General features: G+C 36.4%; 2 protein-coding genes across 4 annotated transcripts; one reads left to right on the top strand and one right to left on the bottom strand.

Annotated features, from left to right (window-relative positions):
- Positions 1-513: 513 nt before the first annotated feature.
- LOC144564100 (endoribonuclease Dicer homolog 3a-like) lies at positions 514-20,490 on the top strand. 3 transcript variants are annotated; one of them, XM_078313617.1, is made up of 27 exons: positions 514-807; positions 999-1,197; positions 1,532-1,645; positions 2,277-2,411; positions 3,442-3,511; positions 3,948-4,012; positions 4,197-4,328; positions 5,593-5,745; positions 6,514-6,646; positions 7,057-7,162; positions 7,485-7,671; positions 8,213-8,373; positions 8,802-9,023; positions 10,516-10,793; positions 11,465-11,736; positions 11,896-12,386; positions 12,932-12,997; positions 13,658-13,755; positions 14,019-14,251; positions 15,097-15,306; positions 16,594-16,870; positions 17,187-17,383; positions 17,886-18,161; positions 18,696-19,025; positions 19,262-19,427; positions 19,663-19,774; positions 19,971-20,490. In XM_078313617.1, exons 1-27 carry the CDS (start codon positions 701-703, stop codon positions 20,161-20,163), a joined length of 4,983 nt encoding a protein of 1,660 aa, XP_078169743.1. In that variant the 5' UTR covers positions 514-700; the 3' UTR covers positions 20,164-20,490. The 3 variants fall into 3 exon arrangements, with proteins under 3 accessions (XP_078169743.1, XP_078169744.1, XP_078169745.1); XM_078313618.1 differs by lacking the exon at positions 12,932-12,997; XM_078313619.1 differs by lacking the exons at positions 514-807; positions 999-1,197; positions 1,532-1,645; positions 2,277-2,411 and having other exon boundaries at positions 3,464-3,511; positions 4,217-4,328.
- A 1,031-nt stretch (positions 20,491-21,521) lies between these two features.
- Positions 21,522-21,848, bottom strand: LOC144563932 (agamous-like MADS-box protein AGL80). Its single transcript, XM_078313389.1, has one exon. The coding sequence runs from the start codon at positions 21,846-21,848 to the stop codon at positions 21,522-21,524; it is 327 nt and encodes a 108-aa protein (XP_078169515.1).
- Positions 21,849-24,390: the final 2,542 nt, after the last annotated feature.

Below are 24,390 nucleotides of genomic sequence, written 5' to 3'. Positions count from 1 at the left end.
TAGATCTATCTAATTAAAAGAAGATAGATTATGTAATTGGATGGTTGATATTCAATTCAAAAATTCATTTTTCCATCTCAGCTGTTGATGGATCACGACAACTACATGCATAATATCAGAGGAGAGGCTATCAGGTTGGTATATCCATTTAAAAGTATTATATCCTGATAGAGGTTATCAGGTTGGACTAGATAATATTTTCAAGTCAGCTCGTGTAGTATCATGCCAAAGGAAACCGCGAAATGCGTATTACATGTTATGTAAAAACATTGCTTCGTTTTGCCTTTTTGTAATTCACGTGAAAGACCACTCTAAAACCCTTCAATACAAGGTTCAAATCCTCTCCATTTTATCGGAAAACTGGATGGTACAAGACTCTGTTCCAGGCCTTCCAACTGGTCGCTATTGTGACATGTTTTCATTTGACCGCTCGATCTAATATCGGAAGGTTCAGATCGACTCACCTGCTACCATACCATTTAATGGTTTCCAATAATTGGAGAAGAGACTCGTCATTTTTGTACCTCCGTTTCCTTTCTGAAAAGTTTTTCAAGTAAAACCCTCAAAAAAAAAGAAAAAAAAACGTTATTCAAAGTAAAACCCTCTTCCCTTCATCGAACTAAACAAAAATCCATGCCAAACCTTCCCCTTCTCTCTCTCTTGATCAATAACCAACAATCGAACTCCATTTAAAGTAAAAATGAGCTCCAAAATGAAGAGATCGTCGGAAGCGGCGATTGGAGATGACGGACTAGAAGCGGAAACAAAAAAGATTAAGAGAGATTGCACACAGCTCGAACCAAGAAGGCAATGCTCTATATGTCGTTTCCGTTACTTTTTTTTATTTTTTGTAATATTTTTTGCTGACCGGGACCTTTGAATCAAAGCACTTTGTCAAATATTGGCAGGAATAACAAATGGGAAAATAGAAAATTGCTCTTCAATGATGCTGCTTCTTTTGATTAGTACTAAAATTTATCTTCAATTACTTTATCCAGTTATCAGTTGGAGGTGCTTGAGGTGGCGATGACTCGAAACACGATAGCGATGCTTGATACAGGCGCGGGAAAGACAATGATAGCGGTTATGCTAATAAATCATGTCTGGAGTGATTTTATCAGTTCTTCGAATAATAGCCAAAAAAAAGGGAGGCGTGTCATTATTTTTCTCGCTCCCACTGTTCATCTCGTGATGCAGGTAGTGGACAATTTTTATTTTTTAAATATTTAGGGGTCTCTATGTAAAAAGTTCAGGAGAGTTACTTTTTCATGGTAATAGCTTTGCAAAGTAGGGGGGGCTCTGAAAAAGTCCAGTTGTGTTATGCATATTTCAACTGGCTTGGGTTAGAAATGCAAGTATTTTTTCCTTTGTGGTTTCTTTTTTGTTTGCACTTGATAGAGTATTGCTCCAAACAATTCCCTTGCAAATGCATATGCTTGAGTTCAGTGGGGTCCTGCAACAAACAATTTCTATTTGAGAAAGATTTTCACTGCGAAAAAAAAATTGTGATCATTTTTTTTGCTGATTGTAGCAATATGAGGTGATAAAGCAAAGCACAAATCTTGAAGTAGAGTACTACCATGGCACAAAGGGGGTTGATACATGGAATGCTGAGATTTGGCAGAAAGAACTCTCCCTATTCCAGGTTTTATTTACCACTCTAGATCTCTTAAAAATTTCTCTTCTATTACTGTATGTTTCAAGTGTAATCTTTTCATAGAGAGAATTAAGGGTTTTTCTGTGAAGGAATCAAAACTAGTTTGGTTTTATCCGGGCTATTAGATTAATGTAAGTATGCAACTATGCATGATGCATTATTAATTTATTATACTTTCCATCCATGAATGCAACCATGTGACTAAGTTTATGTGCATCAGTGCATGTACTTTAATGTGCCTGTAGTCTTGTATTTGTATATGTATGTATCTGTAGATGAAGGAACTTCTAGTACGGTCCCTGCTTGATGATTCCCAGCAGGGCTATTACACACACTGCTACAACAATGTGGAATACAACTTGTATTCCTACAGAACCTAAATGAGAGGAAGTTTCCTAGTTGATTTTATAAACTGCCTAAGTTACCCTGCAGATGGGTAATTTTGGCACTTTTTAAGTAAATTAGGAAGGGGGTATATCAGGTATTTCCATGTTTTATAGGGCTGTATGAGACATTTACAATTGTGTGTATATACATGATATTTTGGTCGGTTCTGCAAGGTGTGTAATTGTTACAGATGCTTCCTACAATCATACACTTGTGAACTTTTTAAATGCAGGTTCTAGTTATGACACCTCAAATACTTCTGGATGCATTGAGAAAAGCTTTTATAACACTAGATATTCTACATCTAATGATTTTAGACGAGTGCCATCGAGCCACTGGCAACCATCCATATTCTGTCATCATGACGGTAGTTTTCTTTTCAACATTATCTTTTGATGACTTTATTTGACAATTTTTCCCTGGATGTTCCACTTTGTCCCCTGTTTTTGTATATCTGTCTTCTAGCTGTCATTTAGTCAAGCAATCTCTCGGAAATGATTGTAATGCCTAAAGCGAAGTGACTAGTTGTGTCATAGTCACCTAATTTCTGGGCCCTTGTTAATTAGCAAACACGGGAAATTTTAAATTATGTGATTATGAAGGGGAGATGTTGTAAACGACGGAATGTACTTGATTGATAGACAGGGTACTGTTAGGCGACTAATCGTTATGCAGCCAATTAAATGTAAATATTCGTCTTATCTAGCGGGAAAGGTCTATTACAGTTCATTATATAGAGAATAATAACACGTGAAAGAATAAATATTTAATTAAAAATTATTCATGTTGAGCTGTTATACATGTACACAATAAAAATACCTGCCAATATTAGAGCAAGTTGAGAACCAGCCTTTGGTCTAGTGCCAAAAAGCAAGGCTATATGTGTGTGAGGTTCCAGGTTTGAAACCCGGCTGGGGGATGGATATTAAAGGTGTTGGGTGGCTTGATCCCCAATCACTTGTTCTGAAAGAAAAAAAAAAATATATATTAGAACAAGTCATAGTTGCAAAATGTACCTCTAAAATTTAAAGATAAATGCTACTAGAATTATAAACAAAATATTTAGAACAGTTGCTTAATGACTTGAATTTTTATGTTTTACGCTGAGTAGTTGGTCTTGGCAAGCATTTGGTGTCTGATTAATTAAACTTGTTGGTAATTTGGTGATTGGGGCTACAGAATACCCACTGCGTGCATTATTCATGATAATAAAGTTACCATTTCCAACTGATCGGCCATCCAATCCGATTAGTCAGGCATCTGTTTTTTACAACATGAGATTTATTGACTGAAACTTTAGGAATAAAATTGATAAAATATTTTGCTGTTTCTTGATCATCTTTTCTTAACCTTCCTTCTCATTAAGTTTATTTTTTATGGTTATTATAAAAAAACAGGAATTTTACCATAAAGCCGAATGTAAACCAAGAGTCTTTGGGATGACTGCTTCTCCAGTCATTAGAAAAGGTAAGTGTTACTCTTCGAAGTGTATTCCTAATACTTCGATACCGTATTGCTCAAGTTCATACCAATATGAACAAGTTTGTGCATGACTTATCTATCATCTCCTTTTTGAAATCTCTCATTCCTTTTCCCCTTAATTTTCATTTCTGCTTTCTTGCTTATTGAGATTCTATGCATGGGTTGAGCCTTATCACGAGGGTTCATTCATTTGGTAATGAATGAGATGCTGCTATACTGTTTGGCAACAGTCATTGCTGGTACAGTGGTACTGGATGTAATCATATGCTGGTTACAGCTTGCATGGTGATCCTTTTGTACTGGTATTGGACTTTAGGGTACCCATTGTTGCCACCATTTGTTTGCCGACATGATATCTTTATTGCTGTTGCTTTTATTGAGCATCCTATAATTGTTTTTGTTCTTTAATTGTTAATGTTAGGTGTGTCATCATTCACAGATTGTGAAGCTCAATTAAGTGAACTTGAGAGCCTTCTAAATGCCAAGGTACTTTTGTATTATATTGCGTGGTGAAATGCACACTTTACCCCTGATAATTAAGGTACCAAAATTTGGGATGCGCAAGCCTTCGTTATTCTTGACCAGCTTCCCATAGTTCCGTGCAAAACAATTTTCTTTACCTTGGTACAGGTCTGGTGTTGACACTACTAGCATCATTTCTTCTTGACAGATATATACTCTAACTGACAGAAGCGAACTAGAGGACTTTGTTCCCTTGGCAAAGCAACTGAACAAATATTACAACTCAAATCCTGTTCATTTTGATGGCTTAAGAGCAAAATTAGGACAACTTCTCTCTCAGGTTGTGCATAAATATAGCTTATTTTTATTATTTTTTTTGTTCAATGCAATATCTTACAACATCGCTTACCCTTATTGTTTTCTATTTTTCCTGTTGCACTGCATTTTTCAAATAGTCTGCAATTCAATTCTTAAAAAATTAAGTAGTTTACTTCATAAAATTTTCAAACGGCTTCCATAAAATGCCCCTTGTCATAAATTTTTTGTCCAAGTGCTCATTTTTCGATAGAAAAGAGAAAGAAACAAATTAGCAACCTTGAAGACCTAATGTCAGAAACAGCAGCACTTAACTGCTCATTTCATCCTTTTGTTTGTCTTTTGCAAACATGCACAATGTAAAAAACAAACTCAACGCCAATTCCTGAAAGTTGAATAGCTTCGGTCTTTTGCAAAAGCTAAAGATTTAGTTGTATTTTTTATTTTCAAAATAGTAGCAAGCTATGATTAGACTGTTTCTAAACAATCGGCTAGGAAGACTTTGGGAAATTATTGAAGAACTGTAAAGTGTTATTCATCTTCTGAGGGAAGATTGTAATGTATGGTTTGGATTCACTACATAATAGTTATTAGTTAGATGGATAAGTTCTACATGCTGCTGTACATGGAGCCAGTTCCCTGCTCTAATTGTCTGGAAAGGAACCTAATTTGGAGTTGTTACTAGAGAAAGTAGCTATTTCATTTCCAGCAATAAGGAGGAGATTAGGTAGATGGTGCCACTTACGGCTAGCTGTGGTTAAAATCTATGTGCTCCCTTTTGCTAGCCTTAATTGCTAGTTTTTTGTTTATTATTTAAGAGTTCAAGACAACAAATTCATTTCGTCAGATCACTACTTGCTCATATGAAATATAATTCTATATTTGCTTCGAACAATTATAAATAATTGATGTCTTTTGCAAAAGACGCAATCTATATTTGGGACCCTTGAGCCCTACTTGTCATATGGTTCAGTTTTCTTTTGATTCTGAAATGTTTCAATATGCTCTTTGAACTCTGTTATTAGTTTGGTTTATATATGCCGACTTGAACCTATGGTCACCCCAATTGTTGCACGGTTGAATTACAACATGCCACATGGATCTAATTTAGCATGAACGAACTGATCTGGTGATCAAAGTATCAAACAAATAAAGACATATAATTCAGGGGAGAGACAACAATTTTGGAGTCAAGGGAATAAGCTGAACTCTATGGACAAGTTGTGGTTGAAAGTGAGAAAAAAAATATTCTAGGAAAGTTGTCTTGATGAATTCTCTATCTGATGCAGTTTGATGGTGAAATAGCAAATTTACAAAATGCAACGTCCTTTCAATACAAAGATATAGACGATACAATTAAAAATTCCAGGAAGCACCTTCAAACCTGGCTAAACCGTTTCTTTGTTTCCCTAGATGAGGGCGGTCTTTTATGTGCTACTGAGGTACTTTACTTTTTGGATTTTATTTTATTTTAATATTTTAATGTTAATGCACGTCCTTGGAAAACAAGAAATATTTTATTATTATTGTTGATGTATATAAGAAATATTTTGTCTAGTCCATGGAATGTTGCAAATGACATTTATGACCTGCTGTCCTACTTCCTGTTATCCAGACTACTTAGTACAATTATTTTTTTCTACCCTGGATACTCAAAAAGAGCAATGACAATCTTCAGGCAGGCAAACAGACAGTTTAGTTGAACACTGTGTTTAGAGCAATCAAAGCATTTCCTAAGTTGGGGCTGAGGGAAGAAGAACCAAACCATATGTTCAGAATGAACATTCAAATTCAATCATTGGTGGATTCATAGTTCATTCTGAAAGCATGCATTCAGATGGTCCTAATCACATGCTTTGAGCTTGGCTTTCCTCACTCCTGACTTAGAGAATTTTTTTTTCTGTTTTTTTTTTTAATGAATTACATGCACGCATTCAGTTTAAACTCCTGAACCCATGTGTTCTATTCTAAGCATAGAGTTGATAAAAATTTACCAATTGGGATATTAGTGTTATTCTTTAAAAAATCATTAGTTCATTTCCTTTTTGGTTTTGTGTGTCGTTTATGTTTCTTCCTATTCAATGATGGGAAAAAACCTCTTTTCATTACTTACATGCAACTGAAACAGTAGAGGGTATCGTTTTATTCATTTTTTTATTTTATATAAATGTACAATATGAATTAAGATTAAATCTGCTTTTCTATTGCAGGCTACTAAATTTTGCATGGAGTCGCATCAAATAAAGGAAGATAGCGACTCGTCTGATGTATCAGCTGCTAGTGTGTTATGCACCAAGTTTCTTGAGAGAGTTTTGGATGAAATTAAAATTAACTTTGTTGACGGTAAGTCATGTTTGAAGGATCATAGTGTTTGAGTGCCCTTTTATTTGGTTGCACTTTGGGGATCAACTGAGGTTAGCGAAGTTAAAAGTGTGAATCAACAATACTATTATTTTGATGTAAAATTAGATGCATCTTGTGTTGATGTATATTGGAAGCATTCATGCTTCAACAACACAATAAAAGCTTGATCAATGCTTTATTAAAGGCCATCTGGATGGTTTTAGCTTGTGAGGGATAGACCAGCATTTCTGAGCTTGAAGGCACATTTCAACAATTGTAGCTAAATTTGGACCATTTATTATTGGTAGGGATGCAAGGCTGACTAATCAGTGGTCAAGGTTATGAATTAATCTTGCTCTTAGTTGTTGTACAGAATGTTTGCCCCAGAAATAATCCATTCTTCTGTACAGGATATGAAGAACTCTTAAGTTCTGAAAGTGGCTGTAAAGAAGCACTGGAGTTGGGTTATCTTTCTCCCAAGGTGTATGAGCTCATTCAAATTTTTCTTTCCTTCAGGTACGGTGTTAGGATGATTGCTATTAATATCTAATATAGGTACTAATGAAGGATTGCAGTTTTCAGATGGTACTTATTAGCAGACCCCACTTAAGAAATGTTGTTATCTAATATAGTTTCTTGAAATTTGCTTATCTGCCAATGTTGGCCCAAGTATTGTGTTATTAATCCTATATCGTATATTTGCCTTGGTTAATTTACAAATTTACTTTGAATAAGCTTTAACTCACATACAAATAACAAAATCCAATTTCTTGAGCCCCATCTGTAGTACTTTTCTCAATATACTTTTTCTGAAAAAAAATGAAAAAGATAATCGCAGTAAATCAAGCCAAGTAAGATGCCTCATATTTGTGGAGAGGATAATGACTGCCAGGGTGATGAAACAATTGATGAGAAAAATCAGTTTTTTGTCGCATTTCACATTTTCTTATCTTTGTGGTGGTTCATCTGACTCCTTGAGCCCTAAAAAGCAGAAAGAGATCCTTGATTCTTTTCGTTCTGGAAAGGTATATTTATTTTGTGCTGTTACTTCCTACAATTATCACTTTTGCGCAACCACAAAATCACAATCAAGATATAAACAAAGATACACTCAAATTGGGACATATTAGACATATTGTGAGCTGCAAGGAGCTGATATTTTATTTCGCCTTTTCTGGTCAATGGTTTGTCGTTCATCTTTTGTTGTTAAATAGTTCCTGATATGTTGGGCTTTTGTTCACCTTTTGAATGGTAAGGGCATGACTGCACAAAACTGATAAATTGTGGTTATCAGCTGTGTTTATTTTACTCAATTCTGAGAATTGGAATGAATTGTAGAGATGGTTCTTTTAGTTTCAAGCAATTTCTCATTCCGATGATAACTTGTGTACTTTACTGTATAATCTTTATACTAATCAGCTTGAATTATCTGGGAAAAGTAATATCTGATGCAAGTCTTGACTGGAATAAAAAATGATGATAGTATACCTTCCTGTTCTTCAAGCTGTACTTGTGTATTGGACTATGACGCTTTGCTTATGTTATTTGTATTTGTTCCTTCTGCAGGTAAACTTACTGTTTACCACAGATGTAGCTGAAGAAGGCCTTCACATACCGGATTGCTCGTATGTGATAAGATTTGACTTACCCAAGACTGTCCGGAGCTATGTTCAGTCTTGTGGGCGGGCTCGACAGGTTGATTCTCAATTTTTTATCATGCTGGAAAGGTACATTGACATATGTTCTTATTATTTTTACTAATATTTTTACTATCATTGTTAGTTTTTAAATTATCTTGTAGTTGTGGGTGAGAAAGTTGCACCTTTAAATGTTTGTTTGCTTTGCAGAGTACTAAAAGTAAATTTTAAAAAGGTGGTGCTTTTGAAAGTAGATATAATAGTGTTGGTACTTGCTGCCATGGCATAAATTCGAATGTGGGTTGGTTGGTCATTTCTGCTAGCACAATTTTACCAATCCTCTAGACTCTAGCAATTACACAACCTTAAATTTTCATGAAATGCTAATTGAAATGGCTGGCACTGCGATAAATTGTTCTTAATAAACATTGGTTTTCCTTTTGTTCTTTTTTGGGTTGGGGTTGATCTGAAACCCAGTAATACCTCGTGTTTGTTCTTGTGTATCTTTTTCTTCATAGGGGAAATGTGCAGCAGAGAGATTTACTATTTGATATATTGCGGAGCAAATATGCTATGATAGATACCGCCATAAAGAGAGACCCAGATGATGCACTTTTTCCTAAAACTTGCACTCGTGATGAGGAGAAAGAATACTGCATTGAATCAACTGGTGCAAAAGTTACCATCAGTTCAAGCATAAGTATCATCTACCGATACTGTGAAAAGCTTCCCCGAGACAAGTAAGATTTTTTTTGGCCTTTCCTTCCAAATATATTCTATAGTAACAACAAAATTAGCTTTTAGAGCTGTAGAAAACTATGAAGGATGCTGACCAGGTATGCATTTTAAAAAAAATTGCAATTTGAAGACACTGTAGTATCTGATGTTATAATATAACTATGATTCAAAAAATTTAAAAAGTTATGTATAATATTGAGCACGTGTGTAGGTGTGTGTTTGTACTGTGTTGTACATATGCACATATATTATATATGTATAACATATAATATTCTATTATTTTTATGCATAAGAAAAGGGTATATTTTTTGAAAAAGGAACCAGATTTGCATATCTTTGTTTTCACAACATCAAGAATACAATATTACAATCTCAAAAATAGAATATAATTTTTACCTTTAAAGTGTGCACAAGCAAAATTAAATGGGCGAACAGAGGGACTATTAAGTGGTCACAGGGGTTGGGGAGTGCATAGAAACAAATAAATATGTCTGAAGATTCCTGAAGGTCAGACAATGTGTAGGACAGGGATGTCCTCTTGTAAGGTTATCTTGCTTGATCTTATGTTTGTCGGCCATATCTGGATAGAGTTTATAGCATTATGAAGTGCCACTAGGAGCAACTGTTACCAAGTCTCCTTGTGGCCTTTGCATATCCATATCGAATGTGTGTTCAATATGGCTATGACAATTTCACTTGTGCATCGGGATAACTTTGTGATGAGCCCTTCAACATAGAGCCATTGAGGTGCATAATATAGAGTTTTTTTGGAAGATCTTGCCCAGGCAAATGAGTCTATCAAAAGCCATCATAAGCTTTTCTCCTTTAATGGACACATTGCTTTTGGTAGTAGAGAGTAAAAATGGCAAGTGTGAGATACATTTCACCTGCTTGTTAATATTTTTCGACCAATTTAAATCCACGACAATGGGATTATATGTGATACTAATTCCTATATCCCCAGCGAAATATTTTCCTAAATCCTAACACTGTTACCTTCATTAACAAAATCGACCTAAACCCTAATTTTAATTATGGTAAGCACCTTGAACCTGGCGTTCTTCCTCCGGTTTAATATTTCGTTTGTTGTCGGCACTGTGCCTCCTTTTTATCTTTTCGCTGTGCTTTTTGTCATCTCTCACATTTTATGCCAGCTCCTCTGCGCTTCTATCTTTCACCTTTTCTTGGTTAGCACCTCTCCCTCCCTCCCTCTCTCGCAGTCTTTTTTTAATCTCCTATTTCTCGAGAGACTCTAGCTTTTCATTTCCTTTCCTATATTTCTTTTTATGAGTGCTTGCGTCTATCGCCCTATTCCTTTTGTTGGAGGGGGGGGGGGGGGGGCTGACTAAATTTTTTGTTATGACAAGTACAGCAATTATTGTGTGGGTAATGATTTTTTTGGTACATAACCAAATTTGTCATGTTGAGATATTTTTTTCCCATACACCTGGGAGCTTTTCTTGTTGGGTATATCATTAATCTATTTGTGTCTAGGTTTTACATACCTAGGCCGACGTTGGAGGTGAAGCACTGTTGCAGCGGGTCATACAAGTGCAAGCTGATCCTACCCCCAAGCTCAGCATTTCAAACCCTGGAGGGCCCCACTGAGAGGAGTTGTCAGAAGGCTAAGCAGAGTGCTTGTCTTGAGGCTTGCAAAAAGCTACACCAGATGGGTGCTCTAGATGATTACCTCTCCCCCTGCACCGAGGTTCCCTTTGGGGAGCACCAATCTGAGAAAGATTTAATGAGGCCTGCTACTACTAATGGTGAAGGTATGACACTCTTCACTCTGTTTTAATTAAGGATTACATTCTTGGAAGTTCTGTGATGTGCCTAAGAGTTCAAAGTAAAAGCTGCAAAAATTAATGCAGAGGGAAGATTGAAACAGATCTTAGCTCTGATTCTTTGGCCCTTTGGTGGAGATAGCCAAATGTTGATTTTATGCAGGTGTTTGCCTAACTGGTACAGTAATTGTGCTAGACATTCAATACCTGCTGCCTGGTTATGGTCTGATGTAGCAAATGAACTGGTTGTTTTGTCCAGGGGATCTCAATTAGTTTTTTTAATATCCTACTCAGGTTCATTAATACCTTGTATTTAGTGATAATCACATGTGGTTTGGCTTCTTAGACTGGGTTCTGTTCATTTCTTACCCATGTTCAGGTTTGTGGTCATTTCTGTGAGTAAAATTGAGAACAGGTCATTTTGGGTCTCAGGTAATATCTTGCTGTTCATTGGTTGAATTTCAGTATCAGGAACTTTGTGTTTGGTTATGTCAGATTCAGCATTTTGTTCGGTGAGGTTTGGTTCACGGTCATTATCCTGACTGATTTGGAGTTCCAATCAATTTTGTCTGATTCTGAAAATTCTGATCCCGACCTTCTTTAATGTAAATATTCATTTGACTACCATTCTATTTACTTCTCTATTTTAATCCAAAAAGGAACTACAAGACGGAAAGAATTGCACAGTAGAGTCGCTGCTTCAGCCATGTCAGGAACTTGGGCTTGCACAAATACTGGAGTGACACTTCAGGGGTATAGGTTCGACTTCCTGTGCAATATGCCAGAGACAAAATACTCGAGCTTTGTTCTGCTTATCGATTCAATACTCGACAAGGATGTCGGCTCCTTAGAATTGGACCTTTATTTGATTGACAAGATGGTCAAGGCCACTGTCTCTCCATGCGGGCTTATTGAACTTGATCAAAAACAGGTCTGTAGCAGCTGCCTTTTGGTACTAGTCTACTTGTATTAGTGCGAAGTGCATCAGGAACAGCTTGCAGAACCAACTATAACATTATTCTGCATCATTTTTCTCGAGTTTGGTAATGCTAAGCTGATAGGTTATGTATTTTTTGACTATTTGCATCAGCTAGAGAAGGCAAAGAGATTTCAAGAGTTATTCTTTAACGGCTTATTTGGTCGGCTAATAATGGGCATGAAATCGGCCGGCCAGTTGAGAAATTTTTTACTAAATGAACAACCTGAAATGTCGCTCTGGAGCCCTGCTAACATGTACCTTCTCCTTCCAATTGACTCCGGTTGTAATAAAACTGTGCACATCAACTGGAGAGGGATTGAATCAGCCGCCTCGGCTGTTCAGTTTGTGAAGGATGCATATCTGAACCCAGGGGGCACTTTCTCTAGCATTGAAAAAAATCGCAAAGAGGGGGAGGTTTGTCTGGCAAATAAAAAGGTTGAGATGAGCAAGCTTAAAGATGCAGTGGTTATGGCAGTGCATTCTGGGAAGATTTACCTTGTTCTGGAGGTTTTACCGGATATGACTGCTGACAGCCCTTTTGATGGGGTCACTGAAAAGTCAGGTGCTGAGTTCCCAACATTCACCGAGTATTTCAGCAAGAAGTAGGTTTTCATTCTGATTCTTTCTGGTCTATATACAAATGGTAAAACCTAGGAGTCAATGTGAACCCCTGGTGGTACGAATCCTAAAGAATTGCCTATACATAGTCTAGTCTACCTAATTCTGAAATAAATATCTACATCTTTTTCCAATACTACCAGTTGTGACCCTACAGGAGCCTTGGTTCTTGTAAATTATCCATAAATACAGCAATGTGCTCTTTGGTAAAAGGCCTTTAACAGATTTGAGCAATGAATTTGGCTTTTGGATTTTCCATATAGGAAATTATCCATCTAATCTTGGAGCATGGAAAAATAATTATTTAGTTTTTGTGAGGTGAAAACCTACCAATTGGGCATTATTCGTAAAATCATGTATATCAAATTTATTTTCTTAAATTCCTTGTATGTGATATGTCAACCTAAGCTACAGATACTTGTTGAATACAATAGTTGCAAACCTATGGAATAGTATTTGAAATACATACATGTATACAAGAAAAAGAAACTGCTTTCTTGAAGTAAATATGCAATTGACTACTAAATAGGTCTGACAAGGTTGCTGCTAAGTCAGACTGCGAGATCACGAGTTTCAAGGAATATTTGGTCAAAAAGTAGGTTATTTTTTAATGCAGACAAAGTTATCTGAATTACTAGCTTTATGAAGTTACTATTTTGTCTGTAGAACTTAAAATCTATATTTAAGTTTTATAAGAAATACGTTACTTTGTAGTACTGCATCTAAACCGGTATATGATTTATAGTATACTGATTATTGTTATCCATGTACTAGTATTTTTCATACAAAACAAGGCCCTAACCCTGCATATATGGTACTGTCCTCATACCACCTAATGGAGACTATCTTAATACTTCCAATGATCAAATAAAAAGTGCTTTTATCATGGTATTTCAAAAAAAAGATCAAATAAAAAGTGTTTAATTTTCTAAGGCGTATGTACACATCAACCCAGTAAAATGCCTCTCACTATTTAATTGTCTTGCATTTTGAGGCATAAAAACTATGTTCAGGACATGGATAGTGTGAAAGAGCTGTTTATATCAGTACTGATATACTGGCTAGAAAATGGTTTGGTCTGTTGCAGCTTAGTGCATTCGTGATTGATATATACACAATTAAATGGTAAATCTGTAAACTGACCAAATGAAAACTTTGTGGATCTCTGGTAATTGTATTTCTATTTTTTATCTCTACATTTCATATAAAAATATTTCATTTTCTACTTTCTGACAAAAAAAAATTAAATATGCAGGTATGATGTTGTACTTCAGCACCCTAGCCAACCAATGGTTTTACTAAAGCACAGCCATAATGCCCACAACCTTCTCTATGCACATGCTAATGAAGCAGGTATATACATCTCAAATTGTACTATCATGATAAATTTAAGTATCAGTGGATCCTCATATATTACCAAATTTTATAGTCAAAGAAGCTGATAATTCTGTAGTGTACCAACTTTTTCTCCCAAATTTTACTTGAAAAGGGAGATTTATCATTTATTCTTTCAAGTTCAGGTATGTTTGACTCAGGCTTTTATTCAGTTAAATGTGTCCATGTTTATTCATGTACTTCTCATTTCTTTAAATATTTGATTTGTTTTCAATTTCAAGACGGAGCTAGCGAGAACAAAAAGCACAAAAAATTGGGAGCAACAAAGAAGCCAGAGTTCCATGCGCACATGCCTCCTGAGCTATTGATACACATAGACGTACCGGTGGATGTTCTCAAGTCATTTTACTTGTTACCTTCCATGATGTATCGGATTGAGTCACTAATACTCGCTAGTCAACTGCGCAAGGAAGTTGGATACAACCCTACAGATTGTTGCATACCCAGTTCTTTGGTAATCTGTACAATATATAGTATAATTAGTTACAAGGTTCTTGCCAAATAATATTGGTTACGTAGGCTTTTTGGGTTTGCAGTAGATAACATTGCCAAACAGTCCGGAATGGTCTAATTTAATAGAAGCTAGTGACTTTAACGACTTTGTCTCAGAACTTAAGATTTTCTCGAACAAACTCAATGTGTTTTAATGTATGTGCACAAAATCGTTGTTCATTTCATGACCAAACTCAGGTTTGAATTTCAGGGAATGTTAAAAATTGTAAGAGGAAAATATGGAATTACCAAACTAGGATTAGAGGAATCCAAGTTAGAAAATGTCATTTTTTTACCTGCCACAGGATGAAGGTTAAATAATTCAGAATGTCTGTAATTATTGAATCAAGGGCACAGTGGTCTATTTTAATTTTCATAACGACTGTCTGTGTTGTGCTCATTTTTGTATTGGTGCCTTCTGCAATCCCCCACAAACTCTGAATTTTCTTATTTTCTTTTACAAATTCCTTTCCTTCTTTATGGGGATAGAATAGTTTAGGATAACAACTAGCAATCTGGCTTGTTAGGGTAACAGCTAGCACCAGCACAGTTAGGAAATATAACAGAGCAACTTTTGTATTGTTATTTTTCTTTCACATGTTGCTGTGGCCATTATTGAGTGTAACAAAGCACTGGACAGGCTGGCATAACTAGGTCTAGCGGGATGTAAATTTTTGCAAATATGAAATTGCATATAAGCCAGGTTGTTCTTATTTGATGCTGATGCTTCAAGTTGGACCTTAACACTCAACCTAATCACTATTAGTTTTACTCTTCCCCTGCCTCCCTCTCTCTCTCTCTCTCTAGATATTGGAGGCGCTTTCAACACTAAGAGCAAGTGAAGATTTTTCTTTTGAGCGGCTCGAGTTGTTGGGCGATTCTGTTTTAAAATATGCTGTTAGTTGTTCTGTCTTTTTCAAATACCCGAACAAGCATGAGGGGCAGTTGTCTAATACAAGAACTCAGATTATATGCAATGCGACCCTTTATAGGCTGGGAGTTAGACAAAACATACAGGTAATCAATACTAAACTTATATCAAATGGTATAGTAGGGGTGCAAACGGGTTGGATATTATCTGAATGTATCCGGATCTGTATCTGAAAATTAGATATGGATATCCGATATCCGAATATCCGTGCAGATACGGATACGGATATGGTTTTAAATTTTAATTATCTGTATCCGAATAGTAGATATATATCATATAGTTTAATATATATTATGAAAAAATTTATATAATTCACTATTATAAAAAGCAGATATCCGTATCTGTATTCATCTGATCCGTACCCGTATCCGTCTAATATCCGATCCGTATCCGTATCTGGATATAAAAGCGGATACGGATATAGTTTTACCACTATCCGATCTGTTTGCACCCCTATGGTATAGTATCTAATTTCAATGGGGTGATTAGTCAGTAAGGTAGACAAGTCATATATTTTACTGTTGAGTTAGGTATTGGAACTACCATGTTTTGTTATCTTCTCTTTCTTTTTTTTCTTTCTTCTTTTGCGCGCGTGTGTGTGTGTTACAAATGGAGGCTGTAAGTCACAATTCATATTAGCACCAACCAGCTTGGATAAGTACCTCTCAGGTTTCTACATTGCCAAGCTGTGTGATAATCAATGATTATGGCTTTCTTGCAGATAACACCAAACATTGTGTTTTTTAAAATTCAAGAAAAAAATTGCCCTACATTTTTCATATTTGCAACTAAGGTCAGATGTACTTGAATATATCTGCAAGTAACATTCAACTTGTTAGTCACTGTTGTGGTCGTGAATTCCTTAAATATTTACATTTTCCTGATCTCTGGCTGTTTCTCTTTTGTAAAATTTCTCTGCTTAATTGGACAGATTCAACTAAGGCAAATCTACATGTTAATTTCAGAATTATATGAATTAATTTTGAATAGATTTCGTTCAGTTAACACAGAGGACCTTGTTGTCATTGTGTACTGAATGTCAACTTCACATGTTAATTTCAGAGGAGTTAGGCTAATATGACACTAGTGTTATATCAAACTAAATAACACCACATCTTAAACCCTTAGATCTGCTTTAAGATTCGTACAAAATGAAGTGCTTGAACAGTAAAAGCGGATAGTACGAATCTTAAAGCAGATCTAAGGGTTTAAGATGTGGTGTTATTTAGTTTGATATAACACTAGTGTCATATTAGCCTAACTCATTTCAGAGTTGTTAGTTGCAAATTACAGTGAAAAATGGGCTGAATTTGCAACAGTTCCCATTGTTACTTCCATTTTTTTTTGTAAAAAACTATGTTGATAATTGACAGGCCTACATCCGTGATGAAGCATTCGAACCTAGGCGGTGGCTGGCCCCAGGTCAAGTCACTATATTCCCTTCACCGTGTGAGTGCAAACTGACAGGCTCGACTGAAGAGGTCTACTTGATACAAGACGACACAAACTCTTTGGTTCTCGGAAAGACATGTGACAAGGGGCATCGGTGGATGTGCTCCAAGACTATATCGGACTGCGTTGAGGCCCTGATTGGTGCATACTTTGTTGGTGGCGGCCTTGATGCTGCATTCGCATTTTTGAAATGGCTAGGTATGTAGACCTTCATTTTTTTTTTAATAAAATGAAGCTTGTTTCCTATATTTACTTATTGGAGCGCTGCTAATAATTTGTTGATATTTCTTTTTGTACTGTTACTAGCTGTTGTATTGATGGACGTTAGTACTAGATACTGCATAAGCATATTCATATTTGAGGCCTATACACATTATCATCATATTCTTTCCTGACAAGGATTTGGCGGAATCTTTTTCAACTTTTCAGTTAAATAGGATGACTGCACTTGTTTGACATTAAAGTTCCGAGCAAATGAGTAAACTTGTGTTATTTTGCCTTATAAACATGACAGGTATAGATGCAATGATTGGAGACGAAGCTATTTCAAATGCAATACAAACGGCATCTTTGCGGGACTATGCACCAAAGATTGATGAGATAAGAATCATTGAAGAAAAAATTGGGTACAAGTTTGCAGTGAAGGGCCTGTTGCTTGAGGCCATCATGCATCCAACCCAGCAAGATCCTGCTATTACTTACTGCTATCAGGTAATCTGATCTCCATTATTCCGTAATAGATCTCCTGCTTCTTGTGATTGATGTTTCAATTTGTAATGCAAGGCTGTTTCCGTTTTCTAATTGTGATTACCATCATGCATCAGCACTAGTGACTTTTAAGTTGTGGTCTCAATAGGTTGGGTTGTGTAGCATTATTTTGTTTAATAAAACAATTAGGTCATGTCCCTCTGGACACAAACAGGAGGTCTATAAAAGATGCTGTGAGCTGGCCCCACTCATAGTCGGCGATTCGCTTTCCCTGACACATTTCTAAAGTAACATGGCTGATTTTTGGTAAATATTGCATTTCTACTTTTGCCTTTATAAATATGTTGGTATTTGAAACCTTGACATGATTCAATCCGTGGACCCAATAAGTCATCCTCAACTAGCAGGCAACAATAATCAGGCCTAGCCAAAATCATCTAAGCTAGCTATCGTACAACTAAAGGAAGAGTGATATCGGAAATTAAATTTTCCATTCTTCATGCAGAGACTTGAGTTCTTGGGGGATTCTGTGTTGGATATTCTCATAACAAGACACCTGTATGAGAAGTACACTAATGTGGACCCGGGAGAACTGACAGATCTCAGGTCTGCCTCAGTAAATAATGAAACTTTTGCTCAGACTGCTGTTAGGCACAAACTTCACCTGCATCTCCAGCATGGCTCTGGACTTCTCTTACAGCAGATAACAGATTATATAAGGGCACTTGGAGAGTCTCAAAACAGTCCTGACCCAGCAAAAACCGCCCCCAAAGGGCCAAAGGTGAGCTAGCTTTGTGTTTAGATTTCACATTATATATTACTCCCTGGACAGACTGGTATGGTACAGGCAGTGTTCGTTACAGAACTGCTTCATCCTGAGAGAAATGCTTAGTTGTTATATTCAAAGACCTGAATAAGTAAAAAATTTCTTGTGAAATTGTAGTTGTCCTTGTTCTTTCAACTAGCTTGGGTATATGAGTACACTAGGTTTTGTCGAATGGGTTTGCATAATTTCAGGTTCAGATCAGAGTCAGGATTCAATGGGTTGGACAGAATATGATCTGTTTTGGGTTGTCGTTTGTTTTTGTTTGAGTCAGGCTTTTTGTCCTAGTCGAGTAAAATTTATGTCAGCTTGAGGTTTTGAATGATTGAGGTGGGTACTGATGATTGATATGTTACTTGCCTTAACCCTGGTATTTAGTATCATTCAGCCAATTGCCTTGGAAAAATTATGTGTGAAAATACTAATTTACAACAGAAGGTGACTGATTTATATTAAACTGCTCCTTTTTTCCTAATTCTTATATGCATTCAGGTACTTGGAGACATTATAGAAAGCATAATTGGGGCAATACTGATCGACACGAAATTCAATCTAACTCAAGTATGGGAAATTGTTGAATCTTTGTTATCACCACTAGTCACACCTGAAAGCCTTGAGTTGCCTCCTTTTCGTGAGCTGAGTGAGTTGTGTAGCCACCAGGGTTACTATCTGGGGACAACTTGCATGAAAAGGAAAGATGAAATGGTGACAGCTGTGCTAGAAGTACAATTGCCAGAATTACGTGTCACAAGAAGGGCAATTGAGAGGAACACAAAAGAGGCAAAAGGAAAAGCTGCTTCCCTTTTGTTGAAGGATCTTGAGGTAATGATTTTCAGTCCCAAATTGAAATAGCCTGTTATATTCCAGCATGAGACCTGATTGTAGAATATTGCAATTTGACCCAAAATGACAGAAACAACGAGTCATGCAATCAAGGCAATTCACTAACACTCAACATGCAATTAAGGCTAAATCTAGTCGAAATTTTACTTGCCGAAAGCAAGCACCAATTGAGGATTAACAATTACTGGATTTATTTATTCTTTTATAAATGCCAGAAACAAGGGGTCATGCACTCCAGATATGAAACCCAAGTGAAGCAGCTTGATTGCGTTGCAAAAGGAACAAAGGACCCTGAAGAGTCCCACATCACTGCCATGGATTTGGATGCACCAGTGCCGCCCTACAGGAATGGGCTTCTTGATTCGGACCTTGATGCACCCAGTATGACCTACTAATCAAACATTACGATACAAATTTGTACCTCTTCTATTTTAAATTGGTATTTCTATTTTCTGGCGTTTGAAAACCTACACAAGCTGTCAGTATGATATGCAACCCTTGTACAAACGACCAACCTTGTAGCTTGATCTTGTTGACTAGTTCCATGTCATTAGTGCTCCAAAGCTACTTAATATTTAGTCAGCAGCATTGGTGCTAATGTGTATTATTTATGCAGTATTAGTGAATGTTGGCTCAAACAAAGGCGGGCCACGGATAGCATTGTTTGATCTATGCAAAAAGAAAGAGTGGCCAATGCCCGTCTTTGACTTCACTGAAGAGAGACAGAGGTAAATTAGAAAGCAATAATACATGTGTAACAGAATTACCTTTCGTATACCAGTCTGACAAGGGTTTTACAAAAAAAATAAAAGAAGGATAATTAAGTAATAAATAAAGTATCGAACAAAAATTTGTATGTTTAGATATTCTTCAGATTCTCTATGTTAATTCTTTTTTCTCGTTCAAAAAATGGGATATATACAGTGCTGGTGGGAAAGGTGGGCCCCTGATCTTCACCTCGATAGTTACCTTGCATCTACCATTTTCAGGGGAGATAAAACTCCCCGGTGATGGCCGTGCCGACAAAAAACGTGCCCAAGATTCAGCTGCTTTAGCCTTGCTCTACGAGCTACAGAAGCTGAGGCAGTGTCAGGTTATTGTAACTCAGGCTTCATAGGTCCATAATATTTACATTTTAAAGATAGATAGTCTTTAATCAAATTGATGGCTTTTCATTGACTTGGTTGACATCCGCATGGGTTGTATGATTAGTGGCTGATTCAGGTTTGAGCCCTCAAACCAGTTGTTGTATGATCTAGCATTCTCTTAATGTGGACTTTTTATTTGCAATAAAAGTAGTTCCTTGTGCTGTATTCAGAACGTTCTGAAGTTCTGTTGTAATTGAGAGACTGGAGGTACAATTAATAGTGCAAGGATTCGTGTATATAATTTGTGATTTCCTAACTAAATGCTGTTTTTGTTATTCTTCGGTTTTTTTATTTGATTGATTTTCTAATCCGTCTCCCTAGCATTGGTATGGTCTCATCATCGATTTGATCATCAACAGCAAATTCAAATTCAGCAAGATGGGGAACGGTGCTACAATATCAGCAGTGCTTGGCTCTTAGTCTTACATCAAGTCTTTCATCATGTCATCCCACTCTGAAAAGGGAACCCCGCTAGAGAACCAATCGCTCTCTGTAGGAAATCCGGGCATCTCTTCCTCTGATGTTAAAGCTCCCTGTAAATTGACTAAATTTGGCCCATCAGCACCAACGGACTCCATGACGAGATCTTGCTCTAGTAATCCCGGCATCCCAACCTCAGTCGTGCACCCAGCAGGGAAAGAACTGGCATTAGCGCGTATCGACCCAAAAGTAGAGCCTTGCTCCGTACCATACTCAGTGCTCGGCCAAACTACATCTACATGAGTTGGTAGCATGGTCTCCCTTGAGCTTGTAGTGGCACATCCCACATCAAAATGATCAGCAAGGTCGGGGAGCGGTGCCACATTGCAAGTGCTGAACTTTAACGACCAGTCTTTCATCACATCATTCCACTCCATAAAAGGAACCCCCATTAGAGATCCAATCGCTTCCTGTAGACTCATCCAGTAATCCCGACATCTCTTCCTCTGATGGTAACACCAGCGGTAAATTGACTAAATTTGTCCTATCAGCACCAACAGACTCCATGACAGGATCTTTCTCCATATCAATCGTATCTAGTAATCCCGGCATCCCGACCTCCACCATGCACTCAGTAGGGAAAGAACCGGTGGTAGTGCCTATTAACTCATAAATGGAGCCAGGCTCCATACCATACTCGGGGCTTGACCAAACTACATGAGCTGGTAGCATGACCTCTCTAGAACCTGTAGCATATCCCACATCAAGGGCGCGCGGCAGGATGGTGCTGCACCGGTGCAGATTTAAAAAAAATGATCCTGTCTTGCACTTCCTTTAGCTGCCGATCTTGACCAATGCTGTTAGGTTCGCTGCACTGTCAGAAAATGCCGTATCACCGCCGAAACCATCAGAGATATCCTTCAAGATATTGTCGGTCTCGCGCTCGATCTTTTGCAACTGGTGTTGCATTTTTCCCACCTGCCCTGACTGCTTCTTGCTCCACACAACCTCCGGCTGACTTTCGAGACGAGAGATAATGAGCAGCCTGCTCCTGTGGGGTCCACACCACAGGTGCCTTGTCATCGGACCCAGCGGATACAACAACACAAACATCTATTCCACAAAGCTTGCTGAGCTCAGCTATCTTTATTATCGATGCCTGCCGCTTCTTGAACGTGGAGGCAGGAGAGGAGCCATTGGAGATATGCTCCAACACAACCTTCCTTCTTCCCATTTTTTTCTCGATCGCTTTCTCTTTCGTTGGATAGAGAGAAACCTTAGGGTTTAGTTCTTTAATCGAACTCTAACAAATGGGAATTCCGTTAAACGGTACGTTTATTAATTTCAGAGAAAATGTTTCTGTCTACTGGGTTTTGTCCACCATCTGTTCACAACCTTATCCAACTCCCGTTCTAACTGTCGGTCCCCACATCGTCTTGCTATTTAAACACCCGATCCCTCAAAAAGTTCTGATCTCTCCTTCTCTCTTTCTCATATCTTTTTTAGCACAAAACAAAACAAATGAAAGTTCCAATCTCCTTTTATCTTTCTCTCTTTCTCAAACAAAACAAATCAAAGTTCTGATCTCCTTCTCTCTTTCTCATCTCTCATTCCGATCTCTCCTTCTCTTTTTTTTATCGAATTGGTTATTATTTTCTTGCATTACTTGATCAGCCTAAAAAATAGATGATCGGATCGGATCGGAAGAATAATCTGGATCGACCGTGACGGCAACGAAATCGTAATTGTTGTTTTTTTGTATTTACCTTCTCTGATTCATTTTTCCTTTGCAATGTCGATTTTAATTGAGATTACTGATTCGATCTCGTTTTTTATACATGATTGCAATGGAACCTTCAATCGTGGAGCGCGATCGAATAGAAGTTATTTTTGTTGAAGAGCACGGAAAAATTCAAATCTAGTAAGTTATTTCTGTTGAATTTGTTGTTTTCGTTGTATGCAGTAATAGATCTAGCATTTCAAATGAAATCTGGAGGAAATAGATGATAGAGAGGCGATATGGAGTATCGATCTGTTAATTTTACTGTATTGGCCCGTTAATTTTACAGTATTCATCTTGTCATTTTACAGTATTCATCTTGTGAAAATAGATGATAGAGAGGCGATATGGAGTATTAATATGTTAATTTTACAGTATTGCCTTGTTAATTTACAGTATTCATCTTATCATTTTATAGTATTCATCTTGTAGAAATCTGGAAGAAAGAGATGATAGAGAGGCGATATGGAGTATTGATATGTTAATTTTATAGTATTGCCCCGTTAATTTTACAGTATTCATCTTGTCATTTTACAGTATTCATCTTGTGAAAATCTGGAGGAAAGAGATGATAGAAAGGCGATATGGAGTATTGATTTGTTAATTTTACAGTATTTATCTTATAATTTTACAGTATTCATCTTGTAATTTTACAGTATTCATCTTGTGAAAATCTGGAGGAAAGAGATGATAGAGAGGCTTCTTACTCATCTGAACAATGAACACAAGAGGTTTTTAATGTAAAAGTTATTTGTCCATAGTTTTTTTGTTGCTATTATGCTATTCTGAATGTTGCGGTGAATATTTTTATCTTATGTTGAACAAATGTTGTTTGTGGTGAACATATGTTGTTTTGTGATGAACAGATTTTTTGTGTGATTGGATGTATGTATAGATTTAGCAATTTTAGAGTATACATGGTATTATTTTTTGGTTTATATTTTGCAATTTTACAGTATACATGATTCTTTGTAGGTTGTAGTTTAAACTGAAATGTAGCATTTGTTACATTTTATCTTACAGTATAGATGATATTATTTTATGTTTTAGTTTTAGAAATTTTATAGTATACAAAATTCAATTAAAAATTTACAGTATTATGTGAAAATTTTACAGTATACAAGATTCAATTGAAAATTTATAGTATTATTTGAAAATTTTACAGTATACAAGATTCAATTTTACAGTATATATTTTACAGTATGCAAGATTCAATTGAAAATTCTACTGTATACAAGTTTTAATTTTTACAATATACAAGATTCAATTGAAAATTCTACTGTATACAAGGTTCAATTTTACAGTTCTGCTGATTCAATTTTACAGTATACAAGATTCAATTGTAAATTTTACTGTGTAGAAGATTCAATTTTACAGTATACAAGATTCAATTGAAAATTTTACGGTATACAAGATTTAATTTTACAGTATACAAGATTCAATTTTACAGTATACAAGATTTAATTTTACAGTATACAAGATTCAACCCAGTGTGGACGCTAATAATTAACTCTAACTGCCAATAACCGCTAATAACCGCTAATAACTAACTCTAACTGCCAATAACTTCCTATAACTGTAATTTCTAAAAGTACAGTTTGAAAGTATATTTATTTTGTCCTGTTGTGCAAGTTGTAATTTTTTTCTAACTATCATGGGACCACTTCAAATAGTTGCTGGATGTTTTGTAAAGAAATGGTTTAAAATGAATTGTTATTTTATTCCTTGTTTCCTTCATGCCTTATAGGCGTTACATCTTAACAACGGGTCCCTACAATTCACTATAATTCACTTCTTACTAAAACGACCCTGTAATTTCTCTATAATGCAATAAACATAAATCTCAACATTTTGTGATTAACTGATATATTTTATGTGATATATTGTATAATTATACAGCATGTAGAAGTAATTTTACAGTATTCGCGCAAGTCAAAGCTGTGGACAAATAATGGACAAAAGGCTGTGGACAATTAGACACTTCCTTAATTTTATA

The sequence above is a fragment of the Carex rostrata genome, chromosome 13, assembly GCF_964058835.1.
Source record: "Carex rostrata chromosome 13, lpCarRost1.2, whole genome shotgun sequence".
Lineage (NCBI taxonomy): Eukaryota > Viridiplantae > Streptophyta > Magnoliopsida > Poales > Cyperaceae > Carex > Carex rostrata.
The sequence above is the reverse complement of the archived record's forward strand: the minus strand, read 5'-3'. Positions and strand labels throughout refer to the sequence as shown.

Excerpts from the sequence above, each read along its gene's own strand:
- LOC144564100 (XM_078313617.1), top strand. The coding sequence starts at position 701 with ATGAGCTCCAAAATGAAGAGATCGTCGGAAGCGGCGATTGGAGATGAC. Across the intron at positions 11,737-11,895 it reads TTGAACTTGATCAAAAACAG|CTAGAGAAGGCAAAGAGATT; the intron begins GTCTGTAGCAGC and ends TATTTGCATCAG. Across the intron at positions 18,162-18,695 it reads CCGCCCCCAAAGGGCCAAAG|GTACTTGGAGACATTATAGA; the intron begins GTGAGCTAGCTT and ends ATATGCATTCAG.
- LOC144563932 (XM_078313389.1), bottom strand. The coding sequence starts at position 21,848 with ATGGGAAGAAGGAAGGTTGTGTTGGAGCATATCTCCAATGGCTCCTCT.